This window comes from Tribolium madens, unplaced genomic scaffold (assembly GCF_015345945.1).
Source record: "Tribolium madens isolate multiple individuals breed KSU strain unplaced genomic scaffold, Tmad_KSU_1.1 Scaffold_7;HRSCAF=85;Tcas5.2_LG10, whole genome shotgun sequence".
In the NCBI taxonomy this organism is placed as follows: Eukaryota; Metazoa; Arthropoda; class Insecta; order Coleoptera; family Tenebrionidae; genus Tribolium; species Tribolium madens.
Window position 1 is genome coordinate 8,322,537 of NW_025401050.1, and position 23,224 is coordinate 8,345,760.

A 23,224-nucleotide genomic window follows, 5' to 3' on the forward strand; every position below is an offset into this window, starting at 1 on the left:
GCTCAAAAATCACAAACTCGCACACTTCACTTTGCAATAAACAATAAAAATAAAAAATTCAAATGCACTGACCTTATGTGGCATCGTCTTCTGCTATCATTTGTAGCGATTCCCCTCATCTTCATAGAACGGACCTACTGAAATAAAAAAAAACACAAAATCAGTACAATGTATTTATTAAATTTGTTCAAAATGTTGAATAAAATTTAAATGTGATTAAAAAAATTGTTGACTTACCCTTTAATCCAGTTCCTTGTAGCACGATTGTCTTCTCCATTTCCCCTGAAGACTCACTAATCACTCGATTTAAAAAATCGCGCACTACTAAATGTCTATTAGGCATTCCAAAATACACAACACACACTCCCATTTCAACACAATTTCGCACTGAACCACCAAATAAGTAAAAATTTATCCTAATTCAAGTGACTCGTACGGGAGCTTGGCCAAGACTGACACGTTATTGTAATAATTTCCTCAAAAACGGCACAAAAACCATTTCATAATAGTTCCGGTGTAAAAGGCCTTTGTTCGGGGCTGCGTAACGTCACAAAGTAATTCGAATATTACCCAATTACAGCGTCACCATTTTTTGCACTCTTTACAGTTGTTTACACAACAAACTGACATGACGTCAAAATCCTTGCATCTCATTGGCTACGGGATAGTGCTTAATGCGTCCAAACACGAACAAAATTTAAGCGAATAGAAACCTTTCAAATTTCTGATTCATCCAATCATATTCGTTCAGTACATGTGCAAATTATCGATATTTGTGCTAAATTAACGAGAATTTCAGTGAATGAATTTCAAAAATTTTGGTTTCTCATAATAAAAATACTGTTTTTGTAAATTTTGTTCGGAAAATAGTCTGCAATTTAGTCGAATTTTTTGTATTTTCCAGAAATTTGCACTTTTGTTCTTAATTCCGTCTCAAATTTTCTTAGAATTTGACCAAATGACTGAAAAAAAATATGCAGAAGTGAAAATCACCTACCTACAGGGTGATTTCTGAATATCTCAGAAAAATAAACAAAAATTAGAAAACCCCGAGACAGTCAATTTTTATTTACACCTTTTAGTGTACTTTTGAAAGTTGATATTTATCGTAGAAAACTTCACCCTTTCTAAACAATTCCCATCTTGGTAAAAATATTGATCGACTACAAAACACGATCAATAATCTTCACTCTCTCTCATTTTAACCCCAATATTGCACCAAAAATTATAAATGCTCCAGAACTATGAATTTAAGAAAATCCCTACTATCCTTTGTTACTCTAATTATAAATATATCTACTGGTAAGTGCTCATCACAAAATATTTTTTTCAGTTTGAACTATTTCAGTGTTATCAATCGACTGCTTCAAATGCGTCTCCATAAACCGGGATTATCCCCCATGCGAGGACCCCTTCCACAACAACTACACCGTGGATGTTTTCGAATCACCCTGTATGGGGGGCCGAAAGGGACGCGATGGCTTATTTCCGGCCACTTCTTGTGTGAAAATAACCGGAGTTTTTGGTAAACTAAGCATTTTCCTCTGTTTTATATTTTTTTTTAATTTTAGACGACAATGGCGATACAGTTACAGTTCGAGGTTGTGCCTTAGATAGCGGCACATTGACAACCGATACAGAAATTGTCCGAATGTCACATTGTGGGGGGTTTTACTACGACAATAGATATGCAAGAGGATGTGTCCAAAGTTGCAACGATGCCGATGCTTGCAACTCCGCACGAAGATTTCGTCCATTCTATGTTTTAATCGTCATTGCGCCAGTGTTGCCTTTTATACAAAAAAAATACTAGTGGAACTTAACTGTAAATTTATTAATACTCCAAAACAGATCACGAATTGTTGCTATATTTAGGTTTAGTTTCTTGGTCTGTGACGGCTCTTATGTAGATGGCGTCTTCAGGAAGAGGATTCGGGGGGTTGTCTTCTTCCAAAAAGTATGAACAAGCAATCGCCAACACAGAACCTGTCAAAGAAATAAAAATACAGGGTGTTCCGTCTAAACCCCACTTTAGAAGTATTGGGAGTTGAAATAATCGTTTTTATTTGAAAATTGGTACATAATCATAAACCATTAAGTCCTACTAAATGAAAATATTTTCAAGATGGCGGCACTTCCGCTTATACCGGAAGTCGGTCTCAACTTTCTTATTTTAAATGGAAAGGTATATTTTTTACTGCGTTTTTATCAGCTTTCCCTATACCTAAATTTAACCGTTTTTGAAATATTTGGAGTTTTACAAAAATTTTTGGTCTGCACCTTTCACTTTAAAAATCGGTAATTCTACCATTTCTTAAAATTTTGAATTCGTTTTTTTGGCGTTTGAAAGAGAAGGCTTAGATCTTTCTTCTGGTGTTTTCAAATATTGAAAAAAAATATAATAAACCCCAAAATTTTAAGGTTACTTTTGTAATAATTTAAAAACCCATAACTCAATTTTTCCAAATGAAATACCCCAATTTTTATTTTACTAAATAGAAGAGAATTTAATTGTGCATTGATCTGTATTAACATTCCCTATACCTTAATTTAATAATTTTCAAGTTATGGACTTTTTTTTAATACTTCAGAATAGTTATTTATTTAATGAACGACATCACAAGTTTGTTACACTCTCCATAAATACAAAATAAATTAATTAAATCTAAGTTTCAGTAGCTTTGACTCTCCATATTTTGGCACTATTTGTCAATTAATAATTCATTGTCGACATTTATTGAGACACAATTTTGACATTTTTGGTTTCCATGGCAAACTATACGAAAACGGATGTGGCTAGTAATAGATTTTCGACAGCCTTAAGAAAAAGTCACCATAACTTGAAAATTATTAAATTTAGGTATAGCGAATGTTAATACAGATCGATGCAGAATTAATTTTGGAGTATTTCATTGGCAAAAATTGAGTTATGAGTATTTGAATTATTACAAAAGTAACCTTAAAATTTTATGGTTTGTTAATTTTTTCTTCAAAATTTGAAAACACCGGAAGAAAGATCTAAACTTTCTCTTTCAAACGCCAAAAAAACAAATTCATAATTTAAAAAAATAGCAGAGTTACCGATTTTTAAAGTGGAAGGGTGCAGATCCAAAATTTTTTGAAAAACACCAAATATTTCAAAAATGGCTAAATTTAGGTATAGGGGAAGCTGATGAAAACTCCCTTAAAATAACCCGATTAATCCAAAAACGCAGTAAAAAATATAGCTTCCCATTTAAAATAAGAAAGTTGAGGCCGACTTCCGGTATAACCGGAAGTGTCGCCATCTTGAAAATATTTTCATTTAGGAGGACTTAATGCATTATGGCTATGTACCAATTTTCAAACAAATATGATTATTCGAACTCCCAATACTTTTACTAGTTGGTAACACTGAATTGCCAAAACTTACCATTATGACTAAAACTAAGCGACGTGATTGACGTATGATACTGGTGGAACTGACACAACCGTTTCTTGTTAAAACCGTCCCAAATATTGACATAACCATCGGAGCCCCCCGTTGCAAAGGTATTATGTGTCGGATGAAAACTAAAAAACCATTCATTCACTTATAAATTGCTTTGATTAAATCACCTAATCGCATTGACGGGATATATTTTTTCCATCCCATCCTCCTTGATCCTGTGACACTTAAATGCGTATTTTTTCTTTTGAATCTCCGGATTGGTGTCTAGATATTCAACAGCGACCCTCCCCTCGATGCTACTCAATACAAAACCCTGTTTGTTGGGGAAACACCTAATCGCCCGTGTCTGATATTTCAAATTCGATTCGCGTTTTTGTAAAGTGTATGACATATTTCGGATGTCCCAGACGAGGATTTTGCGACCGGCTGTTCCGACGACGAGTTTCTCGCCGCAGACGCTTATTGTGTAGATTTTCTCGCCTTGGTTGTAACTGCCGCTGCAGAGGGGCGTTCGAGGGTCCCACAGTTTGATGTGATGGTCCCAACTTCCGGTCAAAATGCCGTTCACTTCGCTGCAATATTCCACGCATTTGATGGCATTTGCGTGACCGCCGACGGTGTTTTCGGTGGTGGTATTGAAGTCGAAGGATTTTAGGGTGTTGTCCAGGCCGCCGCTGTACGAGTGGACGGCGTCCTGCAAGAATTCAACGGTTTTTATCTCAACACAACTTTTGTAATTGGAAAAAGTGGCATACAGGTGTTTCGGCTAAACCCGAAATTAGAAGTATTAAAGAAATTATGTACATGATAATTATCTAAAATTTTATCTAGTCTAGTCGGTTAGCGCAATAAAAATATTTTCAAGATGGCGCCGCTACTAGTTATGCTGGAAGTGGGTCTCAATGTTGTTGTTTTAAATTGAAAGTTATGTATTTAGTTTTTCTGAGTTACTTCTCCTTCTTTCCTATACCCAAGTTGAGCCTTTTTTTAGATACAGGGTGATTCTTAAATAGACCGACAAAATTTTATCCTTGGTAGTATCAAATGAGAACATGCTGGAAAAAATATTTAAAAATTTTTTTGTTTAAACGTTCTTTAAATAAAATTTATTAAAGTTATTTTCCAAGTAAAGCGTACGCCACTGATGTGTTAGCACAGGTAGTGGTAACCATGGTATTAACGTACTTGATTATTGTAACAATTCATAAACGCCGTAAGTGGCACGGATCAAGGGGGTTTTGCCCCTAAAAGGTATAAACATAAAAAAGGGTAAAGTTTGTTTCCATTTATCCTTAGGAAGATGTAATAAAATTTTGTCGGTCTATTTAAGAATCACCCTGTATACAGGGTTATTCATAAATATGAAGCAATATTTGAACCTCAAAAATGACCTATAAAATGATGTTAATTTAAATAATCACTCGTGTCCTATCTCTACTGATAAGAATTTTACAGCCCTCGGAATGTGGGTATGGAAATTTGATTTTTTTGTAATAACTTTGGAACTAATTGACCAAATATTATAAAATTTGGAACATTTCCTTGTGACAACATACCTTTTGAACTGATAATCACGAAAACCGGATACATCCTCTCAATTTCCGGTTCCAGCAGTTGCAGGTCACATTTTCTGTGTTTTTCCATTTTTTGCTCTCTAACACCAATTTCTTATTGCCCAAATCGATAGAGTTATCAATTTCGAATAAAAAACGCATAACCTTTAATACCCCTAAAATGGACCGTTTCAAAGATATTTTAATTTAAACTGAGGACTGCACAACGCTGAAACCAAAAAGTAGGGATTTTGAATGGATGATATCCACGGTAACAAATGACCATGGTCTCACTAATCGCTGTCAGGCATCTGTCAACTTTGACATTGGACGATTATTAGACAATTAATTGAAAATATTTAATAAAAGAGTTTACCTCAGATTCCAAACTAACTTAGAATAAATCCAAATGGATTTCGTAGAATTTAATTCATAAAAAATTCACAAAAATTTACCGTCAAAGTTAGCAGATGCCTGGCAGGGATTTTTGTGACCATGGTTATTGGTTGCCGTGGATACCACTTATTCAAAATCCCTATTTTTTTTATTTCAACGATGTGCAGTCCTCAGTTTAAATTAAAATATCTTTGAAACGGTCCATTTTAAGGGTATTAAAGGTTATGCGTTTTTTATTCGAAATTGATTACTCTATCTATTTGGGCAATAAAAAATGGGTGTTAAGAGAGCAAAAAAATGGAAAAACACAGAAAATGTGACCTGCAACTGCTGGAACCGGAAATTGAGAGGATGTATCCGGTTTTCGTGATTACCAGTTCAAAGGGTATGTTGTCACAGGGAAATGTTCCAAATTTTATAATATTTGGTCAAATAGTTCCAAAGTTATTACAAAAAAATCAAATTTCCATACCCACATTCCGAGGGCTATAAAATTCTTATCAGTAGAGATAGGACACGATTTATTATTTAAATTAACATCATTTTATAGGTCATTTTTGAGGTTCAAATATTGCTTCATATTTATGAATAACCCTGTAGAACTTTTTGAAAATTCTTGGATTTGCGTCTTTCTCTTCAAAAATTGATAACTAATTTTGAACTACTACGAAATAGTATTGAGGTGAAGGTTCGGTCTTTCTTTTGGTGGATTCATACTTGAAAAAAATTAAAAAGAAGAATTCTGCTTCTCCACCATTTAGTGAAGAAAAAAATTAGGGCCTTTCATTTGGAAAAATTGAGTTATGGATATTTGAAGTTTCCCACACACAAGGTTAAATTTTGGGAGTATCATTACTTTTTCAATTATGAATATACCAAAGAAAAGATCTAACTTTTCTCTTTCATATGCCCAAATCCTAATTCAAAATAATAAAAGATGAGAGAGTTATCATTTTTAAAAAGGAAGGAGCAAATCCAAAAAAAATTAAAAAAGCTTAAATAAATATTTCGAAAACGATTAAACTTCTCTCTCTCAAGGTCATTTGAGTAATCCAAAAAAACATATTTCTATTTAAATTAACAAAGTTGGTACCCACTTCCGGTATACCGGAAAGTGTCGCCATCTTAGAGCAACCAAAATGATTTTCATTTAGTCACCTATGGAATTTTTTTACATGTAAATTTTCTGTGCCGCTTTACTCTTTTTGAATAAGGTATTTCAGTCAATAGTGACAGCCGTCAATAGAAATAAATTAACATTTGACGATAATTCGATTCAAAATTTTGAAAGCGGTATTTTTTATTTTAGATGGATATTCCATAGGCGACTAAATGAAAATCATTTTGAAACACATTGTATAAATTGTTAGAACTCCCCATTCTCCTGATGTGAGGTCTTTTCTAATACATATTTTTGTGCCAACTTAAATTAAATTAAATTTACCAGTTTTTATACCTCAGTGTGCCAATTATTTTGTTTTCACGAAAATAAATTAAACGTGTTTCTTATTTGGTCTTTTAAAAATATTTCATAATATGGTGTGTCGAAAAAAATGGAACCAAGCCTTTTCGATTTAAACTTTTTATTTTCTCAAAAAAAAAATATAATATGTACGATTTTAAAGCATAACTTTTTTCGAAATTTCTTTATGTTTTCAAAATCTATATAATACTGGGTGATTAATGTTTGCCAATGAATGACAATTACCTATAAAAGTTTTACGTTTGAATTTGAGAGTCAAAGTTGCCAAACTAGTTTTTAAATTTGACTCCAACTTGAGTATAAAAATCATAATCATTTACAGTCACCCGGTATAGTATTCAGTATTGCCAATTTAATTTTGTCGAAAAATTTAATTGAATATTGAATGCATGCTATTTACTGTTCTTAGTCATAAATTTATTTATTGCAGATCTTCGTTAACTACCAAATACCAGGTGACCAATAATGAGATATTTTGTCAAAAAAATCCAATGCTACAAACAGCCTAATAATTCTGTTGCCAACTTAAACAATAATTCGTGATCATCCGGTATTTTGCAAATAGATGGATCAAGAATTTTCAATAATTATAACACCGCTTGACAATGTGTTTTTTTTTTGTATTAATTACACAATTGATTTGAAAGCATTTGTCATTTAAATAAAATGTTTACCCATTACACACTCTTAATAAATTACTCTAGACGAGTTTCAACATTCTCTAAAATGACTCGAAAATCATTAAAACTCCTTTTTTCAATTGGCAAATTTTTAACGCTGATACCTTTTTGCACAGCGACAATTTTTCAAAAAATCTATTACTGCATTATTGTGTTAGGAAGCGCAGTTTTAGTAATTTTAACATTTATTAATAATGCTTGGTATACAGAATTTCATCATATTAAAATGACCGTCCTTATTTTAATTCAAATTAATTTGAGTATTTTCAACTTAATTACTACGTTTTCTGCTGTTTTTTGGAAAAAAGAACAGTGGCAAAAATTATTAAATAATCTTCACAGCATGGCTCTAAGAAACGGACAAATTGGACGAAATGCAACCATTGCTGTTGCTAGCATTATTATATCTGCTGTAATACTCCTATGGATTTTTTATTTTTGGGCCAATTATTTTGGTTTACACTATTATTCACGAAGATATAACGTGACCTATTTTCATTTCTTCTTGATGTTTACGTATAGCACAATCCTTAGTTTGATTCTGAGTATTATATTCGTCGAATATAATAATTTAAATAAAATTCTGTGTAAAGAACTACAACAATTGAAGTTTGGTCAAGTTGGACAAACCATTGAACAATCGTTCTGTTTTCTTAAGGATACAGTTGACATTTTTAACGACATTTTCGGATGGCCTATAGCCCTAATTATATCCTTTACAACTCTGTATCTCGTTAATAATTTTGATTACATGTTTATGGCAACTTCTGATTTACCGGAAATGATTTTTTACAGACTTCTTGCAGACACGGCTATGGTGCTTTTAATTTTTGTATGTGATTATATTTTTAAAAATCAAAATTGTTATTAGTTATGTTGTTTCAGATTAGTACAGTTTTCTTGATTTTCATGTGTGATTCGGTCGTTCAAGAAGCAGAAAAACTTCTAGCAACATCCCAGAAAATTAGAAGAATTTGTCCAAATTTGACGCCAAAGGTGGAACACGATTTAAAAAAATTGTGTAAAATAATAACAGAAAATTTTCCACAATTTTCAGTAGCTCGCTTTTTTAATATTGGCCGTAGCACTATTTTAAATATTTTAAGCACCGTTACTACTTTTTTTATAATTATGACCCAGTTTGATACAAAAAATAATGAAGACTAAGTTGTCATGAAATTATAAAGTGCTGTAATGGCCTTAGAAAAGCAAATATACAGGGTCGTCATTTCAAATGGATTTAAATTCATCGTCTGAAATGTTTTGCAAATTCAAACGACTATTCTATCTATATTAACCAATAATATAGCAGATATCTACTTTCGTATCCTAGCAACAGCAAATTCTAGCGAATTTCACTCGTGAAAATATTACTGAATATTCCACGAGTGGTTGCAGTGAATATTTTATTTATTTATTGTAGTCAAAGATTGTTTTTTTATTCGTGCTGCGCACTCATGGTGTTCATAATGACCATTCATAAAATATTTTTGACCACTCGTATTATAACTGATAAATATTGATGCAATTATCTAATAACGCCGCTTGTATTTGTATTTGATATTAATTAATTTGAAAGTACTTGTCATTTAAATAAAATGTTTACCCGCTGCACACTCTTAATAAATTACACTAATCGAGTTTCCTCATTCTCTAAAATGCCTCCAAAATCATTGAAACTCCTCTTTTCAATTGGCAAATTTTTAACAGTCATACCTTTCAGCCCCTGTACTAGATTGTCACTAATTTTATACAAAATTTATTGCTGGTTTATTGTGTTGGGCTGCACAGTTTTAACAGTTTTGACATTCATTAACAATGCTTTTTTTACAAAATATCACCACATTAAAATGACCGTCCTTATTTTAATCCAACTTAATTTGTGTATTTTTAACTTAATTACTACGTTTTCTGGAGTTTTTTGGAAAAAAGAACAGTGGCAAAAATTATTAAATAATATTAGTATGGTTCACAGAAACGGACAAATTGGACGAAATGCAACCATTGCTGTTGCTAGCATCATCGTATTTACTGTAATACTCATCTGGATTTTTTATTTTTGGGCTAATTATTTTGGTATATATCATTATTTACAAAGACATAACGTGGAATATATTCATTTCTTTTTGATCTTTACGTATAGTACAATTCTTAGTTCGATTCTAAGCATACTATTCGTGGAATATAATCATTTGAATAGAATTCTGGGTAAACAACAACTGGAGTTTGACCAAATTCAACGATCGTTCTGTTCTCTTAAAGAAACAGTTGACATTTTTAATGAGGTGTTCGGATGTCCTATAGCCCTAATTATATCGTATACAACCCTGTATCTTGTTAATAATTTTGATTTCATGTTTTTGGCTACTTCGTCTGAACCCGATATGATTTTCCACAGACTTCTTGCAGACACGGCTATGGTGCTTTTAATTTTTGTACGTGATTATATTTTTAAAAATCAAAATTGTTAGTAGTTATTCTGTTTCAGATTAGTACAGTTTTCTTGATTTTTATGTGTGATTCGGTTGTTCAAGAAGCAGAAAAACTTCTAGCAACATCACAGAAAATAAGAAGAATTTGCCCGAATTTGACGCCAAAGGTGGAACACGATTTAAAAAAATTGTGTAGAATAATAACAGAAAATTTTCCACAATTTTCAGTTGCTCGCTTCTTTAATATCAGTCGTAGCACTATTTTACATATTTTAAGTACCGTTACTACATTTTTTATAATTATGATCCAGTTTGATACAAAAAATAATGAAGAATAACTCCACGTAATAAAAATAAAAAAAAATGCTGACATTTTTCTAGTCTCATTCCCCCATAACTTGTTTTCTTTTAAATAGCAAGAGGGTCAAATTTAATATTCTGGAAAACAGCATTATTGTTAAAATCCAGTGGTGTATTTTTTTTACATTATTCATTCTAAAAAAGATGTTCAAAATGCTCTCTCTTACTTCCTGTTAATAATGAATAAGTTAAACTAAATCAATCAAACAATTCAAGCAATTTGGGCAATAATATTCTACTGTATCTATATTTTTGAGCAACTCTGTGTCATTAAGCGTATTATAATTTATATATACAGTGAGCGGCAAAATTATGGAATAATCTTGTTTATTAAAGCTGAAAATATTTTGTTTTGAAAAAACTGGTCAATTTTCTTTTTTAAAAATACAAAATTCTAAACTTGATTAAAATTGTATGTTTATTTTTTGTTGATATTATTTCACTTTTGGATGATTTTTTTTCGAAAACTATGTAATACCGTGGGATCAAAAAAAAAAAATTGAGTAGGCGTCGATTAAATTCTACAGTTGGCTGGAAATTTTCCACACAAACTAAAGTGAAAATGACCATTCACCGTTTTTTTCTTGTACAGCATTTTTGTAATAACTTGCAACAATAAAAATTTTCTGCTCTAAATTGAACATTATTTCACTCAAAATGAATAAAACGCAAACTTGTCAAAGTTTCCGCTGACATCTGACGTCAAAAATCACGATTGCCATCTGAAGGACTTTAATCACCGCCTACTCTAATATATATTTTTTTTGATCGCACGGTATTTAATATTTTGGTGTTGTCATTTCGATAATTAAAAAATTAATCGAATTGGCTCAAAAATAATTAGAAGTTTTTTTTTAGAATTTATTTACAGGCATCGCGTTTGTTTTTATAGCTATCGGAATTTGTATTCAAAACATCAATATTTTTTAAATTTATTTATTAAATCAATCAATTTAAAGATCAATTAATCAAAGTGACCTATGTATTGCCAAACATGAAACAGAAGATATAAATTATGGCAAGTACCTAACAAATATGTCTTTCCACTTTTTAAAATTTTTAATGTTGCCAACTTAATTTCTAAACCACAGGCCACTTTTATGGCAATGCATGGTATTAATAATAAAAGTTTTCTTTCCATTAATGGACTGTAGGTAGGTACACAAAAGGTATGTACAGTTACGGAATTAAAATTTCAGGCAGTATTTTTCTGTCACTTCAAAAAGTTCACTATAAACTACCTTTTACTGTCATCATGACATTCATAACTGACATTTGACAATTAAACTTTTCTGTCAGTGACGCTATTTTTTAAGTCAAAATGACATCAACATGACAAGAGTAAAAAATGAGGTTATTAATGTAAAGGTTGTTTTGTGAAAATGACAATATTGCCCCAAATTTTACCAATCATGAAAAAATCAACTTATTTTCTTGTGTGATTGTCAGATACCGACAAAATCGGAGCAGGTATCATCATTCTAGATATCTTCATTTTATAAAAATTCAACAAAATGTTGTGGAAAGAAAAGCGTTGTCAATTATGCTATTGTTATTAACAAATAAAACATACTCAAAAAAACTAACTCGAAGTGATCAGATTTTTACAAAGATTCAGTACTTACTGTAAAACAGCAATCCAAAACTGGTGCATCGTGGGCGTATTTGTGTCTCAAATTATTTGTGATAACATCGTATAGCCGCACGGTGCCATCCCAAGAACTGACAAGGAGGAACTGGTTGGTATTGGGGCCAAATTTCACAGATGAAATTGCGTCTTCCGGCGGACTTTTCAGCTTATATTCAGTTTGAGATTTCATATTTTCAGCTATTTTGCCAAATGTATTAACTGTCTGCTATTAATAAAATATCGTTTGACGAGGTTAACTGTCATAAACATAACCTCTAACATTGTTTATGGACAGACGCGGTGTGATTGGCTGATTTGAAGAACTCTCATTGGCGCAGAAAACATACTCATTTTCAAAAAATAAAAATAATTCGTTAAAAACACAGCAGTTTTCTTAATCAATGAACAGAAACTCACATAATTGATAAAAATATCGTTTATTTGCTATCAAAGTATTTAAATTTCTTCTTTCACTGTAAGGAGAAAGACGGTGATTCACTAACGGTGATATTTTCAACACTATCAGCCATTCCCTGTGAACTAAAAAAGACAAGAAATTTATGAATCAAACCTGAAGTAATACTACTTTGTTTCAGCTTCCAGGTTATCCAGACTTTTCAGCAGCTGATATCCAGGCTCAAGTATAGAAAAATTCACATCACCATCTATGGTCGAAAAATGCACCTCTGGATTTTCAACTTCTACTACATCTTCTTCCTCCACTTTAACTCTAACAGCCCTAAATGAACAAAATGTTATTTATTATCCAATTTTAATGCGAAAGAGCAATTACTCATTGATTTTATCCACCGGAGACGGTGGTCTTGGAAGTAGCAAATTATTGTAATCTTCAATCAACTGTTTACATCTATTTTCAAGTACTGAGACATATTTAATTACTCTTGATTGGTAATAATCATTTAATCCTTTTATACCACCCAATCCCATTTCAGTCAAAACTCGTTCCATAACGTGCTAAAACAACACATAAAAATGGACAACAAAACCAACAAATAGGCTTACTGGAAACCCGGAATGGTATTTTTCCTGGTCTTCTATCGCAATTTTTACGTTACATGTAATTTTTCGGTAAAATTCCTGTAAAACATCAGTCAACACATCAAGTGCACTTTGCTGACAAGCTGAAATTGGCAAAAAATATATAAAAATCGAAAATTATTCATTATTACTTTCGTATCCAATATGTGCAAAAAGAGTGGCAATTGATTTAGTTAGAATTTTATGCACAATAGTTTTGCTTAATTCATTTACTTCCACTTCCTGACCTCTGTTAAAACTCCTAAAAACACAAAAATTAGTAAAAACTGGAAACAAGCCATTCACTCACATAAAATCATCTTTAGAAAAATTTAAATTATGTCTGATTGTGAGATTCTCGCTGAGATCAAACTCTGGCAACTGAAAATCAACTTTTTTTGCATTTAGTGTAATTTCATTTTGTTTAATCGTTTTAGAAATATTATTTGCTTGCTGGTGTAAAGTAATAGAGTAGAGTATCAATGGGTTCAAAGGGGGCACCCTACAACTTCCATAATATAAAAATGTTGTTAAAAAAGGGCATTTTATACGTGATTTTTTGGGTCTTGACTCTGTTTTCATTCTCTTCTAAATTGTTGAGGAAAAATTTATTCATAGACAGTTCAATATCGGCCGTTACATCGGGCACTTGTTCCCGTTTACGTTCCATTCGTTTTTCTTCCCAGTATTTCACTCGTTCCATTTTTTTGATAAAAAAAAACAAATTTTTGAAACTAACTTGTTCTAGACCTAACCTCTAACTCAAGGCGTAAACATAAAAAAAATAGATTGCCGGTTGTCGAATAATCGAAAAAAATGTTCTATTTCGTTTTGTAACCTTATTTTGATTGAATGGCATTAATTGTGTCCAAAACTGCACTAAGAAGTGCAAAATGAAACGGAAGCAGTAATTTTTCAAGGATTGACTGACGAGTAATCTATTTTGTGTATGTCTGTGACACTCAAGTGAGGTTATGTTACCATGGGTCGTGTCAAATCCGATCAAAAGCAGAAAAGTTGGAGCGAAATTAATAAAACCCGGAAGGAAGAGAAACGAAAATGGAAGGAACAAAATCTTGTCAGGAAAATGGAGAAACAGAAAGTGAAAGAAGCCCCAAAATTGGAGCAAAACAATGGGCGACAAGAGGAGCCCCCCACCGTTTCAATTGCAGTCCCTGGGTCGATTCTCGAAACGGCTCAATCGCCAGAACTACGTGCATATCTATCAGGGCAAATAGCCCGAGCGGCTTGCATTTTCCAAGTTGATGAAATTGTAGTTTTTGACGATTTTGGTGATGAAGCAACTGCGAAAAAGGCAGAATTGGAAGACAACTACGGACTGAAAACAATGCGGGAGAGTTGTGTACAATTGGGGAGAATTTTGCAGTACATGGAGTGCCCCCAGTACCTCAGGAAGCATTTTTTCCCAATCCACAATCATCTGAAATTTTGTGGAATTTTGAACCCACTTAATGCACCACATCATTTGAGCAAAGATGAAGAGTTTGAGTATAGAGAAGGCGTGGTTTTGAACAAGCCGGTGAAGCCTGGACGGGGCTCAATCGTGAATGTGGGGCTACTCAAAGAAGTACATGTTGATAAATTACTAACACCCGGGATCAGATGTACTGTTAAATTATTACCACAACAGGAATCTAGTAAAAAATTGAAAGGAGTAGTTGTGGCACCCTCGATTCCCAAAATCGAAACGGGTGTTTATTGGGGGTACACAATTAGGCTAGCTAATTCCCTATCAAAAGTCTTTTCACAATCTCCATATAAGGATGGGTGAGTGACTGAAATTAAAATAAAAGTTTTTAAATCGCTTGCTTTCAGTTATGATCTAACTATAGGCACTTCAGATAAAGGAACCTCAATTGATGAATTTCAATGCCCCACTTTTAAACATGCCATAATAGTTTTTGGGGGGGTTCAAGGACTAGAAACGGCATTAGAGAGTGACAATGTTCTAAATGTGGATGATCCAAAATTTATTTTTGATCATTATTTAAACACTTTACCCAATCAAGGATCCAAAACAATTAGGACTGAAGAAGCTGTTTTAGTGACCTTATCGGCCTTAAGGCCCAAATTTAATTACATTGTTTCTTGTGCTGAATAAATGACAATTCAATTTTATACCAGTTTTTCTCTGATAACAAAGGAATTGATTATAAACCTACGAGTAAGAAAGAGCTTTTATGAAATGAGAAAAAACGTCATGTGACCACTTTGATTTATTCCATACATTTTACATTGGCAAAGAAGATACTTTTTTTATTAATGCCATGCTATGTAAACTTAAAAAGTGCTTTTTTTTACTTGTTTATAAAAAATTCTAACCTGCATTTGTACCAACCCCCGAAATTAGTCAGTAATACCAACAAATAGTGACAATCATAATTAAAATTATACTCAAAAAAACTCTGACGTTGGCCTCCAACCATATTTTATGCGATTTTTAAACAACCTCGAACATGAATTGTAATTAAAACACGGGTTTATATCATTTGTTTTGTTGCAAACTTAATTAACTTCTGGGAACTTTTGTTTTGTAAGGTTTCCGGCTCTGCGACAACGCCGTAAGTTTGCTCTTAGGTGGCCTCGATTTTCAACTTTTAAATTAACGGTTTTTTCAAAGAGGGAAGATCGTTGCGGTTTCAGTTAAGAAAATTTCAGTGAAAAGATCCGAGAAAATGTTTTTCGATTTGATTTTGCTAAATCGCCAACATAGGGGCCGCTTTGGACTTGCGTGGCTGGCCGCGACGCGAGGCGTCAGACACTTAACCAAAAGAGATGTTTTAGAAGTGGACTTGACAAAATTATGGTAATTTAACCACAATTTGTAGTCATGATTGACTTTATTAATTGCAGTGACGATATAATGGAGTTTGTGTGCTCCGAGTCCGACTCTCCTAATGCGCGATTTTCGCTTCGTCTTTCGACACTGCTGGTCAATGGGACGCTGAAAATTTACAGACAAAAGGCAGTGTTTCTAATTGGTGAGTGTTTTTGTAACCCCATTTGACCGGATTTCCTAATTTGGAAATTTCAGATGAAGTAGTCAAAGTTTTATCAACTGTGTCGATGCCAATGCTTCCACTTCCACAACTGGAACGGACAGGTATGCAATTTTACATTTAAAATCGGTTTTTTAACGGAAAGACAAAATTTTGGTGGGACAGCTTGTGGCAGCTTATTTCTATGTTCGTTCTCTGCTTTTGTCGTGCAAATTTTATATGAAAGTATATTTTTTGTTGGAATATTCGAAAGTTTTGTTTTTCTGCTCTCTGAAAGCGTTATTTTTGAATGTCTCCGTCTAAAGCTAAAGACAGAATTTAATGCTGAATATATAAAATCAAGTAGCACAATTTTTCTGTCATTAAATTTTCGATTCTTGCCCCATATCTTGATTGCACCATGAACTAAAATTGGCGGCAAATTTAAATGCATTTGCTCGATTTTAATTTGCAATTTAAACACAAATAATCGAAATCGGTTACAATAGACTTATTGTAATCGATTTTATTGAACAATTTACGTCTAAATTGTCTTATTATTATTATTTTAACAAAGTTAAGATATTAGAACACATTTTACACTTACAATTGCGGAATTAAAATTTAGGGCAATATTGTCACTTTCACAATGTAAACTTTAAAACAGCCTTTACATTAATAACCTCATTTTTTACTTTTGTCATGTTAATGTCATTTTGACTTAAAAAAATAGCGTCACTGACAGAAAAGTTTAATTGTCAAATGTCAGTCATGAATGTCATGATGACAGTAAAAGGTAGTTTACAGTGAACTTTTTGAAGTGACAAAAAATACTGCCCGAAATTTTAATTCCGTAACTGTACATTACGAGTAGTGTTTAGTATTCCTTCATAAATATTCAAGTTATCTTTATAATTCTTAAATCGAAGAAAAACAGTTTTCTATCGAATTAAAGATTATTTAAAACTTTTTCATTGAAGTTGTAAAGATTTGTTTTTATTTTTGGTGAACGATAAATCTTTATTAGAATACCCTGTATCAGTTATGTTTCGCCGTTATTTTGTACGATTTTTTTTTGTTATAAAAAACATATGATTTCGATTTAAGTAGTTTTTTCGCAATTATTAAGTACTTTTTCAAAACCCTTTTCTCAATGTCGTGCATCCAAACACCCTTATTTAATTGTTCTTTTCCTTATTATTGTATAGTTTTGTTAATTTATTAGTAAAAATTAGGACACGTTTATTTTGTAACTTATTTCACAGTTTTTATTTCCCGATTTCCAAAAACTGTTACTTAGTACTGAATTTTTTTCTGCTAATTTTATGCCTTTATCTACAAATTTTCGTATTATGTTATAAACGCTTTTTTGCTGTTTAGTGACTTTTTTCAAAATATAGTTATTTATGCATTAAAGGAATAAACAACGCGACCGAAAGGAGACGAGGGCATTTTTATTCGAGGATGTTTATTTCAGAGATGCACACAAAACTTGTTTCCCAACAAATTAAAGTAATAATAACAATGACATAAGAAAATAATTTGTCAGAGTATTCAGTTTGTTTAGTTGCAATTTTAAGAGTAAAAATCGGTATCAAGGAGCTTATTTCTGTCAAAAAACACTCAAAAGTTACAATTCATTCAATTCCAGTTTATTTTAAAATCGCTGTTTTATTTATTTAATTTCCATTCCCATGGGAATAAAGTACCAGATTATTAGTCAAAAATGAGTGAACAAAGCGTAACTTTATTCCCTGTTAGGAGGAAAACCGAAAATCCGAACTTTCCTTGCCAGTGTTTGAAATTTTCGTTTAAAAAAATTGCAAATTAAATGATGAATTTGACCCATTTTCTCCAAGGGATTAGATGAAATTGAAAGGGTTGGGGAAGTCACTTTGTTATCTTTATCCCCTTCAATTATTGAAATTAGGTTTGTTTTTCTAAATTAGGCGGAGTATTTGAAAGTCAGCCAACTCCTATTCCGAGGAAAAAAGGAACAAAAAGGCGCCGTTCTGGTGAGGAGAGCACTCCTCAAAGTGAAATTGAAAAATTCGTGGCCCAGCTTCTAGGCGAGGAAAAAGGCCAAGTCGAGCTTGCATTGCCATCCGTGGAGGAAGAATTAGGGGTTTTCCAAGCACGTGCTGATGAAATCACTTTGAGAGAAACCCAGATTCAACCACGATCACAAGAGGTTGCATTTTTAGGTTTTCTCCTTTTCGAATTAAATCAAATTAATTTTAGCTTATTTTCGAGGAAGATCTTGGGATTTTAGGGGTTGCACCAACTGAAGTAGAGGGATTGCGCGATGTTGCACAGTAGGTTTTTAAAATGAAACTATTTTTAATCAGAAATTATCGCTTTTATGAATTGTTCAGTCCAGCCAAAGAACTTTTTCCGCCACTACCCGGCGAAGAAGTGCAAGAACCAGAAATGGTACCTTTGGTTCCACACGAAGAACCTCCAGCACCTAGAGAAAAACGCCGTCGAAGACTTTCTTCAAGTCCCCCATCCGAACCGGAAACAGGACCTATAGTATTGACCGTGCAAGCTATGGTTCACCAATCTGCAGGTGTTGAAGCGGAAGCGGAACCAAGACGCAGACCAAGTCCTGTGGTTATTCAACCTCCTGAAGAAATCATTAGCGAAGTACAAGTTCCAGCTGAAATCGCGGTCCCGAAAAGGCGTTCTCTGAAAGAATTGCAAAGGGATGTTGTCGAAGAAAGGGATGCCAAAATTCAGGTATTTCTAAAATCCACCAATCAAACATTTTTATTTCAATATTTTGCAGCCACCAAAGGATAGAAAAAAGAAGAAAATGGATAAAAATAATATTCTCTCTATACCAAAACCTACGAGATTCGTGACAATTGAGCGTCCTGAAGTGAGAATTTCTTTTCTGTTAACACAGTCAATTTATTATTTATCATTTTTTAATCTCATTGTTTTCGACTTTCGTAAATATGAGATATGTTATAGAACGATGATACGTATTTTACCTTTTTTCAATGTAGTTATATTAAAAAACAGGGATATACAGGGATCTTAAGAACAGATCAAAATATTGAAATGATTTTTTTTAAACAATTGATATAAATAGGTACTTTACGGACGTGTAATGCATGTATTCCAAGAGCTTATTATTAATTAACCAATAATTTAAAAAAATCGTTTAAACAAAAAAAAATAATAATTATGCAGGTTTTTAGAATTCTCAAAAAATTTATGTAAAAGTTCTCAGATTTTTACTGTGTCCTTATTTATTATTTTTGGGAGGGATGGAAAGTGCATATCTGTACCTCAGAGCAAAATAGTATTAACTCCAGTTTTTCCTGTTTTTGAATATTATGAATTTTAAAATATTAAATAATTCTTGATGTTAAATTTGCACGTTGATGAAGGTTTATTTTATGGTAAATCTGGCAACTACTTGTACCTACCTTGAGAAAATCAAGAGTTTCCATGGAATAATTCAATTCTTGAATTCATTGTTACCTTTAAACGTTGCCGCATCGATTTTTGCATACTTATCGATAATTTAGAAGAGGTAAATCGCATTGAATGTTAAAGACCACAGACATTGCGTTAAAGATCATTAATCTACCTTCCATTCTGCATATTTCAATTGCATTTTGAGTGTTATTTAGTAATAATAAGTACAGTTGGAGCAAAATACTTTAGACGTCAATGTGACTTGAGTGACACTAAATGGTAAAGCATGCTTTAGGACTTTTAGCTACTGTCAAGTTGTATGTACATATTTTTGATAGGAAAATATAATAACTGTTATTAATTTGAAATTGTCATTCATTTTAACGTTAAAGCTTGAATTACATTAAAGTGTCAGAAAAGTGACGACCAAAATATTTTGTCTCCAACTGTACAACTAACAACGTTTGAAGATTCTTACACAAAACCCCCACTGTGCAGAAAAATAAAAACCAAGATTATTATAAATATTTTTCCACACTCACCAAATGTCTCTAGACACCGTACCATAGTTTTAGTGCGGCATTTTTTAAACACCCTGTATAGTATATCCCCGGAATGAGTTTGCAAGAGGGAAAAATTTTTTGTCTTTGATTTTACGCCAAAACTTAAAAGGAATAACATTTTTTGCTTTATCTGAAACGAGCAAATCTGTAATTAAAGCTTCATTATTGATTTCAATAGAAAGAAAAATTTTTTTTTCTTGATTTTGGACTCTTGTATTATGTTTTCTAAGTCCCGTCACATTGGCGTTTTTATTTTTTTTTGACACTTTGACAATTATTTAATTAATTGAATAATGATTGTTGTTTGTTTTTTAGCTTAAAGCTGTTTCTTTGGTTTGCCATTTATTAAAATTATGTTTTTCACAAACGTTTTTGTTATTTAACTTGCGTAAACTCATTTGTTAAAGTGACATCGTTGTCAGAAAAATATAGCCGCCAATGTCATGAAATTTAAAATGCAGAAAAAAAATTAAAAAAGTCTAAAATCAAGAGAAAAATGACCTTTTCCTCCAAAGAGACAGAAGTTTTATTTTTTTAATGATTGGTTTTCAGAAAATAATAATTAATAAAAATTATAGAGCTATGAAAATGTGACCGTATTTTGAGATAAAATTTTGTTTTGTTTTTGACTTACGCGATTTTCTTTTTTCAAAATAGCAACTTATATTAAAATTTTTTCGATAAAAATTGAATGAAATGAATTTTTTAAACATTTTTCTCATGTTCCTGGTATCTAACTTTACTTGAGAATTTTCGCTGGGGCGCGAGTTCTGGCGCACTCTGTATTACCGTATATGGCATTTTTCTCTGGGGCGTGAGTTCTGGCGCAGCCCTGTACAAAGAGTACTTACTCCTCGTCTACCGAGGAATTTGTTTTTAAATATTTACTTTTGAAAAATAAGAAATGTTAATAAATTATTGAAATTATTATTATCGAGGCCTATTAATTAGTGTTTTATTTAGAAGAATTTATTAATGCCGGTAATTGGTATTTTTTTATTAAATTTCCATGTAAACACTACTTTTAGAAAATTTCAAAAAAAATTTTCAGTCATTTTTGAAACGTCCGTCCTGAAACTTGTATGAGGACGTGGTAAAAGTATGAATGAGTTTTTTGAGAATCTTAAAAACCTGCGTAATTGTTTATTGTTTTGTTTAAACAACATATTTTCAAATTATTTGTTAAAAACAAGCCTTTAGAAAACAAGCATTATCACGTTTGTATTATTAAAAAAAAAATCAATTTGTTGATTTGTTCTTAAGATAATTTTTTTTACGAAAATCGGAAACAATGAGTTTTAAAAGTGATCGTTTTAGCATGGCAATCATCTACATATTTTGTTTTCAGACGGGAGATTTTGAACCTCCTGAACCCCCATTCCAAACAAGAAAAGAGTTTAATTTAACGAAACTTTTAAACCTTTATGTAGTAATCGGCGAACAAGGAGAAATTGTTCGGACAGCAACAACTCCTCGCGATTCTACACCCTTGCAGAAAAAATCAATTGGTGAAACACCACCAGCGCAAATTTCGGCCATTGCGCGTACTATTCCTCCAATCTTGGAGGAACACTTCGAACAAATGACGATCGTTGAAACTCCGCAGCAACCAATGGAAACTGCTTTGGCACCTCCTCAACCGATATTAACGTCGACGCCGGTCGTAGCAAAGTCGTCGCTACTCGAAATGTACAGTGTAGAGAAAAAAAACCCGAGAGAGCGATATACAGGGTGTTGGGTAAAAAAACCGCATGTGAATTGTTTATTAAATGCGGTATTTTTAACAAACACGCTGTATACACCACCTAGCGATCATCTAAGATCATATTCACACTTCTATATTTAATTGAGTTAAATAATAAAAAAATAAAGTCTTAGATGATCAGTAGGTCTGGTCCATTTTGAGCGTAACAAAACTCAGTTCTTACTTTAGAGAGCAAACTATTGAACAAGTGATGGCTGTAGCGGCCGAAGATCAGTTGGTATCGCCGCGCAAACGTCGCAGACTGTGAGTTAAATTCAAGCTTAATCAAAATTTTGCATTTTTCTATTGGTAGTATTGACGTGGAGCCGACGGTTTTGAAAGATCTCGCTTATATAACGTTGCCGAGTGAATTGCAGTCACGTGAATTAACCGGTTCGGTTTTAACGCTTCAACAAGAGGCTATCGAATCGGTTGTTTTACCGGTTACAACCGTCGAAGGTCGTCACCAAGATATCGTAAACAAAGTTCTGGTTAGCGGACGATTGACGCTCGAAGAGTTATGTCAACAACCTGTCAATAGATTACATATCGCACGTGCTTTTAGTGATGTTCTCGGTGGGTTTATTTTGGATTTTTTTTTAGAAATTACGGTTTTGTTTCTCTCTAGTTTTGTCTAGACACGGTTACGTGACATTGACGAGCGAAGAGACGTCGACGGAGCTTAAATTTGTTGAAAGAGGACCGAAAATGAAATGATTCGCTGAATTTTAAACACGGGAAACGGTTTTCATTAATTTATTTTTTTGTAGGTTAAGATTTAAATATTCAGATGTTCATTTATTTGTGTTATGTTCGGTTGTTTGTAGTTCAAAGTTTATAAACATTTTCTCTTAACACATCTTTTTTTTTTTAATAAGTTAGTAAAATATCGTTAGATTTTTTAAATAACAACCTACAATGAAACTTTTTTTGACAAAGGCTATGATTGAAGAAATGAAGAATTACACCTAAATAGAATTCATTAAAAAACTACATTTTTACCAACGATTACATTTTTCATAGTGCTGTCTGTTCTTTCACACATTATAAATAATACAGGGTGTTTCAGGACTCGCTCCCCAGAGAAAAATTCCATGTAAGATAAGATACCAGAAATGTGTAAAAAATGTTTAAAAAATTTTGACATTTATTTTTTGACATTTGACATTTTTATATCTATAGATTTTTGTAACATTTTTTTAATGTCCCTGGTATCTTACCTTACATAGCATTTTTCTCCGGGGCGCGAGTTCTGAAACATTCTGTATATGGTTTACCCAAAAAACTTGGTTCCATACTTTTTATTCACTTTGTGTATTTTTCAAATATCTTTTTAATGCAATAACTATCGATTTTTAAAAAATGGCTCGGTTTCTAGATCGCCTTCAAAATTAAATAAATAGTCCGTAAAGAAGAGTTTTTTGGCCTCATATTGATAAAATAGTGCGAAAAAATTGACAAAATAGTCTGCAATGTTGGTTGCATAG

The 23,224-nt window shown here is 32.4% G+C and overlaps 5 protein-coding genes across 5 annotated transcripts; 3 read left to right on the plus strand and 2 right to left on the minus strand.

Moving 5' to 3' along the window:
• Nucleotides 1–1,177: 1,177 nt before the first annotated feature.
• LOC123009544 lies at nt 1,178–2,087 on the plus strand. The gene is made up of 3 exons (XM_044405928.1): nt 1,178–1,302; nt 1,349–1,525; nt 1,572–2,087. Exons 1-3 carry the CDS (start codon nt 1,245–1,247, stop codon nt 1,811–1,813), a joined length of 477 nt encoding a protein of 158 aa, XP_044261863.1. The 5' UTR covers nt 1,178–1,244; the 3' UTR covers nt 1,814–2,087.
• On the minus strand, nt 1,814–12,266 carry LOC123009539 (mitotic checkpoint protein BUB3). Its single transcript, XM_044405919.1, has 4 exons — nt 11,960–12,266; nt 3,598–4,124; nt 3,413–3,552; nt 1,814–1,986 (listed from the first exon to the last, which is right to left on the minus strand). Exons 1-4 carry the CDS (start codon nt 12,152–12,154, stop codon nt 1,853–1,855), a joined length of 996 nt encoding a protein of 331 aa, XP_044261854.1. The 5' UTR covers nt 12,155–12,266; the 3' UTR covers nt 1,814–1,852.
• A 118-nt stretch (nt 12,267–12,384) lies between these two features.
• LOC123009540 lies at nt 12,385–13,961 on the minus strand. The gene is made up of 7 exons (XM_044405920.1): nt 13,554–13,961; nt 13,313–13,504; nt 13,155–13,264; nt 12,988–13,106; nt 12,758–12,939; nt 12,551–12,703; nt 12,385–12,504 (listed from the first exon to the last, which is right to left on the minus strand). Exons 1-7 carry the CDS (start codon nt 13,703–13,705, stop codon nt 12,435–12,437), a joined length of 978 nt encoding a protein of 325 aa, XP_044261855.1. The 5' UTR covers nt 13,706–13,961; the 3' UTR covers nt 12,385–12,434.
• Nucleotides 13,685–15,141, plus strand: LOC123009538 (putative methyltransferase C9orf114 homolog). Its single transcript, XM_044405918.1, has 2 exons — nt 13,685–14,790; nt 14,839–15,141. The coding sequence occupies exons 1-2, from the start codon at nt 13,985–13,987 to the stop codon at nt 15,122–15,124; spliced, it is 1,092 nt and encodes a 363-aa protein (XP_044261853.1). The 5' UTR covers nt 13,685–13,984; the 3' UTR covers nt 15,125–15,141.
• Nucleotides 15,142–15,571: 430 nt separating this feature from the next.
• On the plus strand, nt 15,572–22,812 carry LOC123009533 (meiotic recombination protein REC8 homolog). The gene is made up of 12 exons (XM_044405912.1): nt 15,572–15,584; nt 15,644–15,829; nt 15,877–16,004; nt 16,058–16,126; nt 17,951–18,192; nt 18,243–18,316; nt 18,377–18,740; nt 18,790–18,882; nt 21,342–21,682; nt 21,927–22,001; nt 22,051–22,313; nt 22,366–22,812. The coding sequence occupies exons 2-12, from the start codon at nt 15,699–15,701 to the stop codon at nt 22,452–22,454; spliced, it is 1,869 nt and encodes a 622-aa protein (XP_044261847.1). The 5' UTR covers nt 15,572–15,584; nt 15,644–15,698; the 3' UTR covers nt 22,455–22,812.
• Nucleotides 22,813–23,224: the final 412 nt, after the last annotated feature.

What these genes read in the sequence shown, in the direction of transcription:
- LOC123009544 (XM_044405928.1), top strand. Translation starts at nt 1,245, where the DNA reads ATGAATTTAAGAAAATCCCTACTATCCTTTGTTACTCTAATTATAAAT. An exon ending in AATTATAAATATATCTACTG is followed by an intron (nt 1,303 to 1,348) that starts GTAAGTGCTCAT and finishes GAACTATTTCAG; the next exon opens with TGTTATCAATCGACTGCTTC. An exon ending in GAAAATAACCGGAGTTTTTG is followed by an intron (nt 1,526 to 1,571) that starts GTAAACTAAGCA and finishes TTTTAATTTTAG; the next exon opens with ACGACAATGGCGATACAGTT.
- LOC123009539 (XM_044405919.1), bottom strand. Translation starts at nt 12,154, where the DNA reads ATGAAATCTCAAACTGAATATAAGCTGAAAAGTCCGCCGGAAGACGCA. An exon ending in TATCCCGTCAATGCGATTAG is followed by an intron (nt 3,553 to 3,597) that starts GTGATTTAATCA and finishes ATGGTTTTTTAG; the next exon opens with TTTTCATCCGACACATAATA. An exon ending in GCTTAGTTTTAGTCATAATG is followed by an intron (nt 1,987 to 3,412) that starts GTAAGTTTTGGC and finishes TTTCTTTGACAG; the next exon opens with GTTCTGTGTTGGCGATTGCT.
- LOC123009540 (XM_044405920.1), bottom strand. Translation starts at nt 13,705, where the DNA reads ATGGAACGAGTGAAATACTGGGAAGAAAAACGAATGGAACGTAAACGG. An exon ending in GTCAAGACCCAAAAAATCAC is followed by an intron (nt 13,505 to 13,553) that starts GTATAAAATGCC and finishes TGGAAGTTGTAG; the next exon opens with GGTGCCCCCTTTGAACCCAT. An exon ending in AACCTGGAAGCTGAAACAAA is followed by an intron (nt 12,505 to 12,550) that starts GTAGTATTACTT and finishes TGTCTTTTTTAG; the next exon opens with TTCACAGGGAATGGCTGATA.
- LOC123009538 (XM_044405918.1), top strand. Translation starts at nt 13,985, where the DNA reads ATGGGTCGTGTCAAATCCGATCAAAAGCAGAAAAGTTGGAGCGAAATT. An exon ending in CAATCTCCATATAAGGATGG is followed by an intron (nt 14,791 to 14,838) that starts GTGAGTGACTGA and finishes GCTTGCTTTCAG; the next exon opens with TTATGATCTAACTATAGGCA.
- LOC123009533 (XM_044405912.1), top strand. Translation starts at nt 15,699, where the DNA reads ATGTTTTTCGATTTGATTTTGCTAAATCGCCAACATAGGGGCCGCTTT. An exon ending in GGATTGCGCGATGTTGCACA is followed by an intron (nt 18,317 to 18,376) that starts GTAGGTTTTTAA and finishes TGAATTGTTCAG; the next exon opens with TCCAGCCAAAGAACTTTTTC. An exon ending in AAAGGGATGCCAAAATTCAG is followed by an intron (nt 18,741 to 18,789) that starts GTATTTCTAAAA and finishes AATATTTTGCAG; the next exon opens with CCACCAAAGGATAGAAAAAA.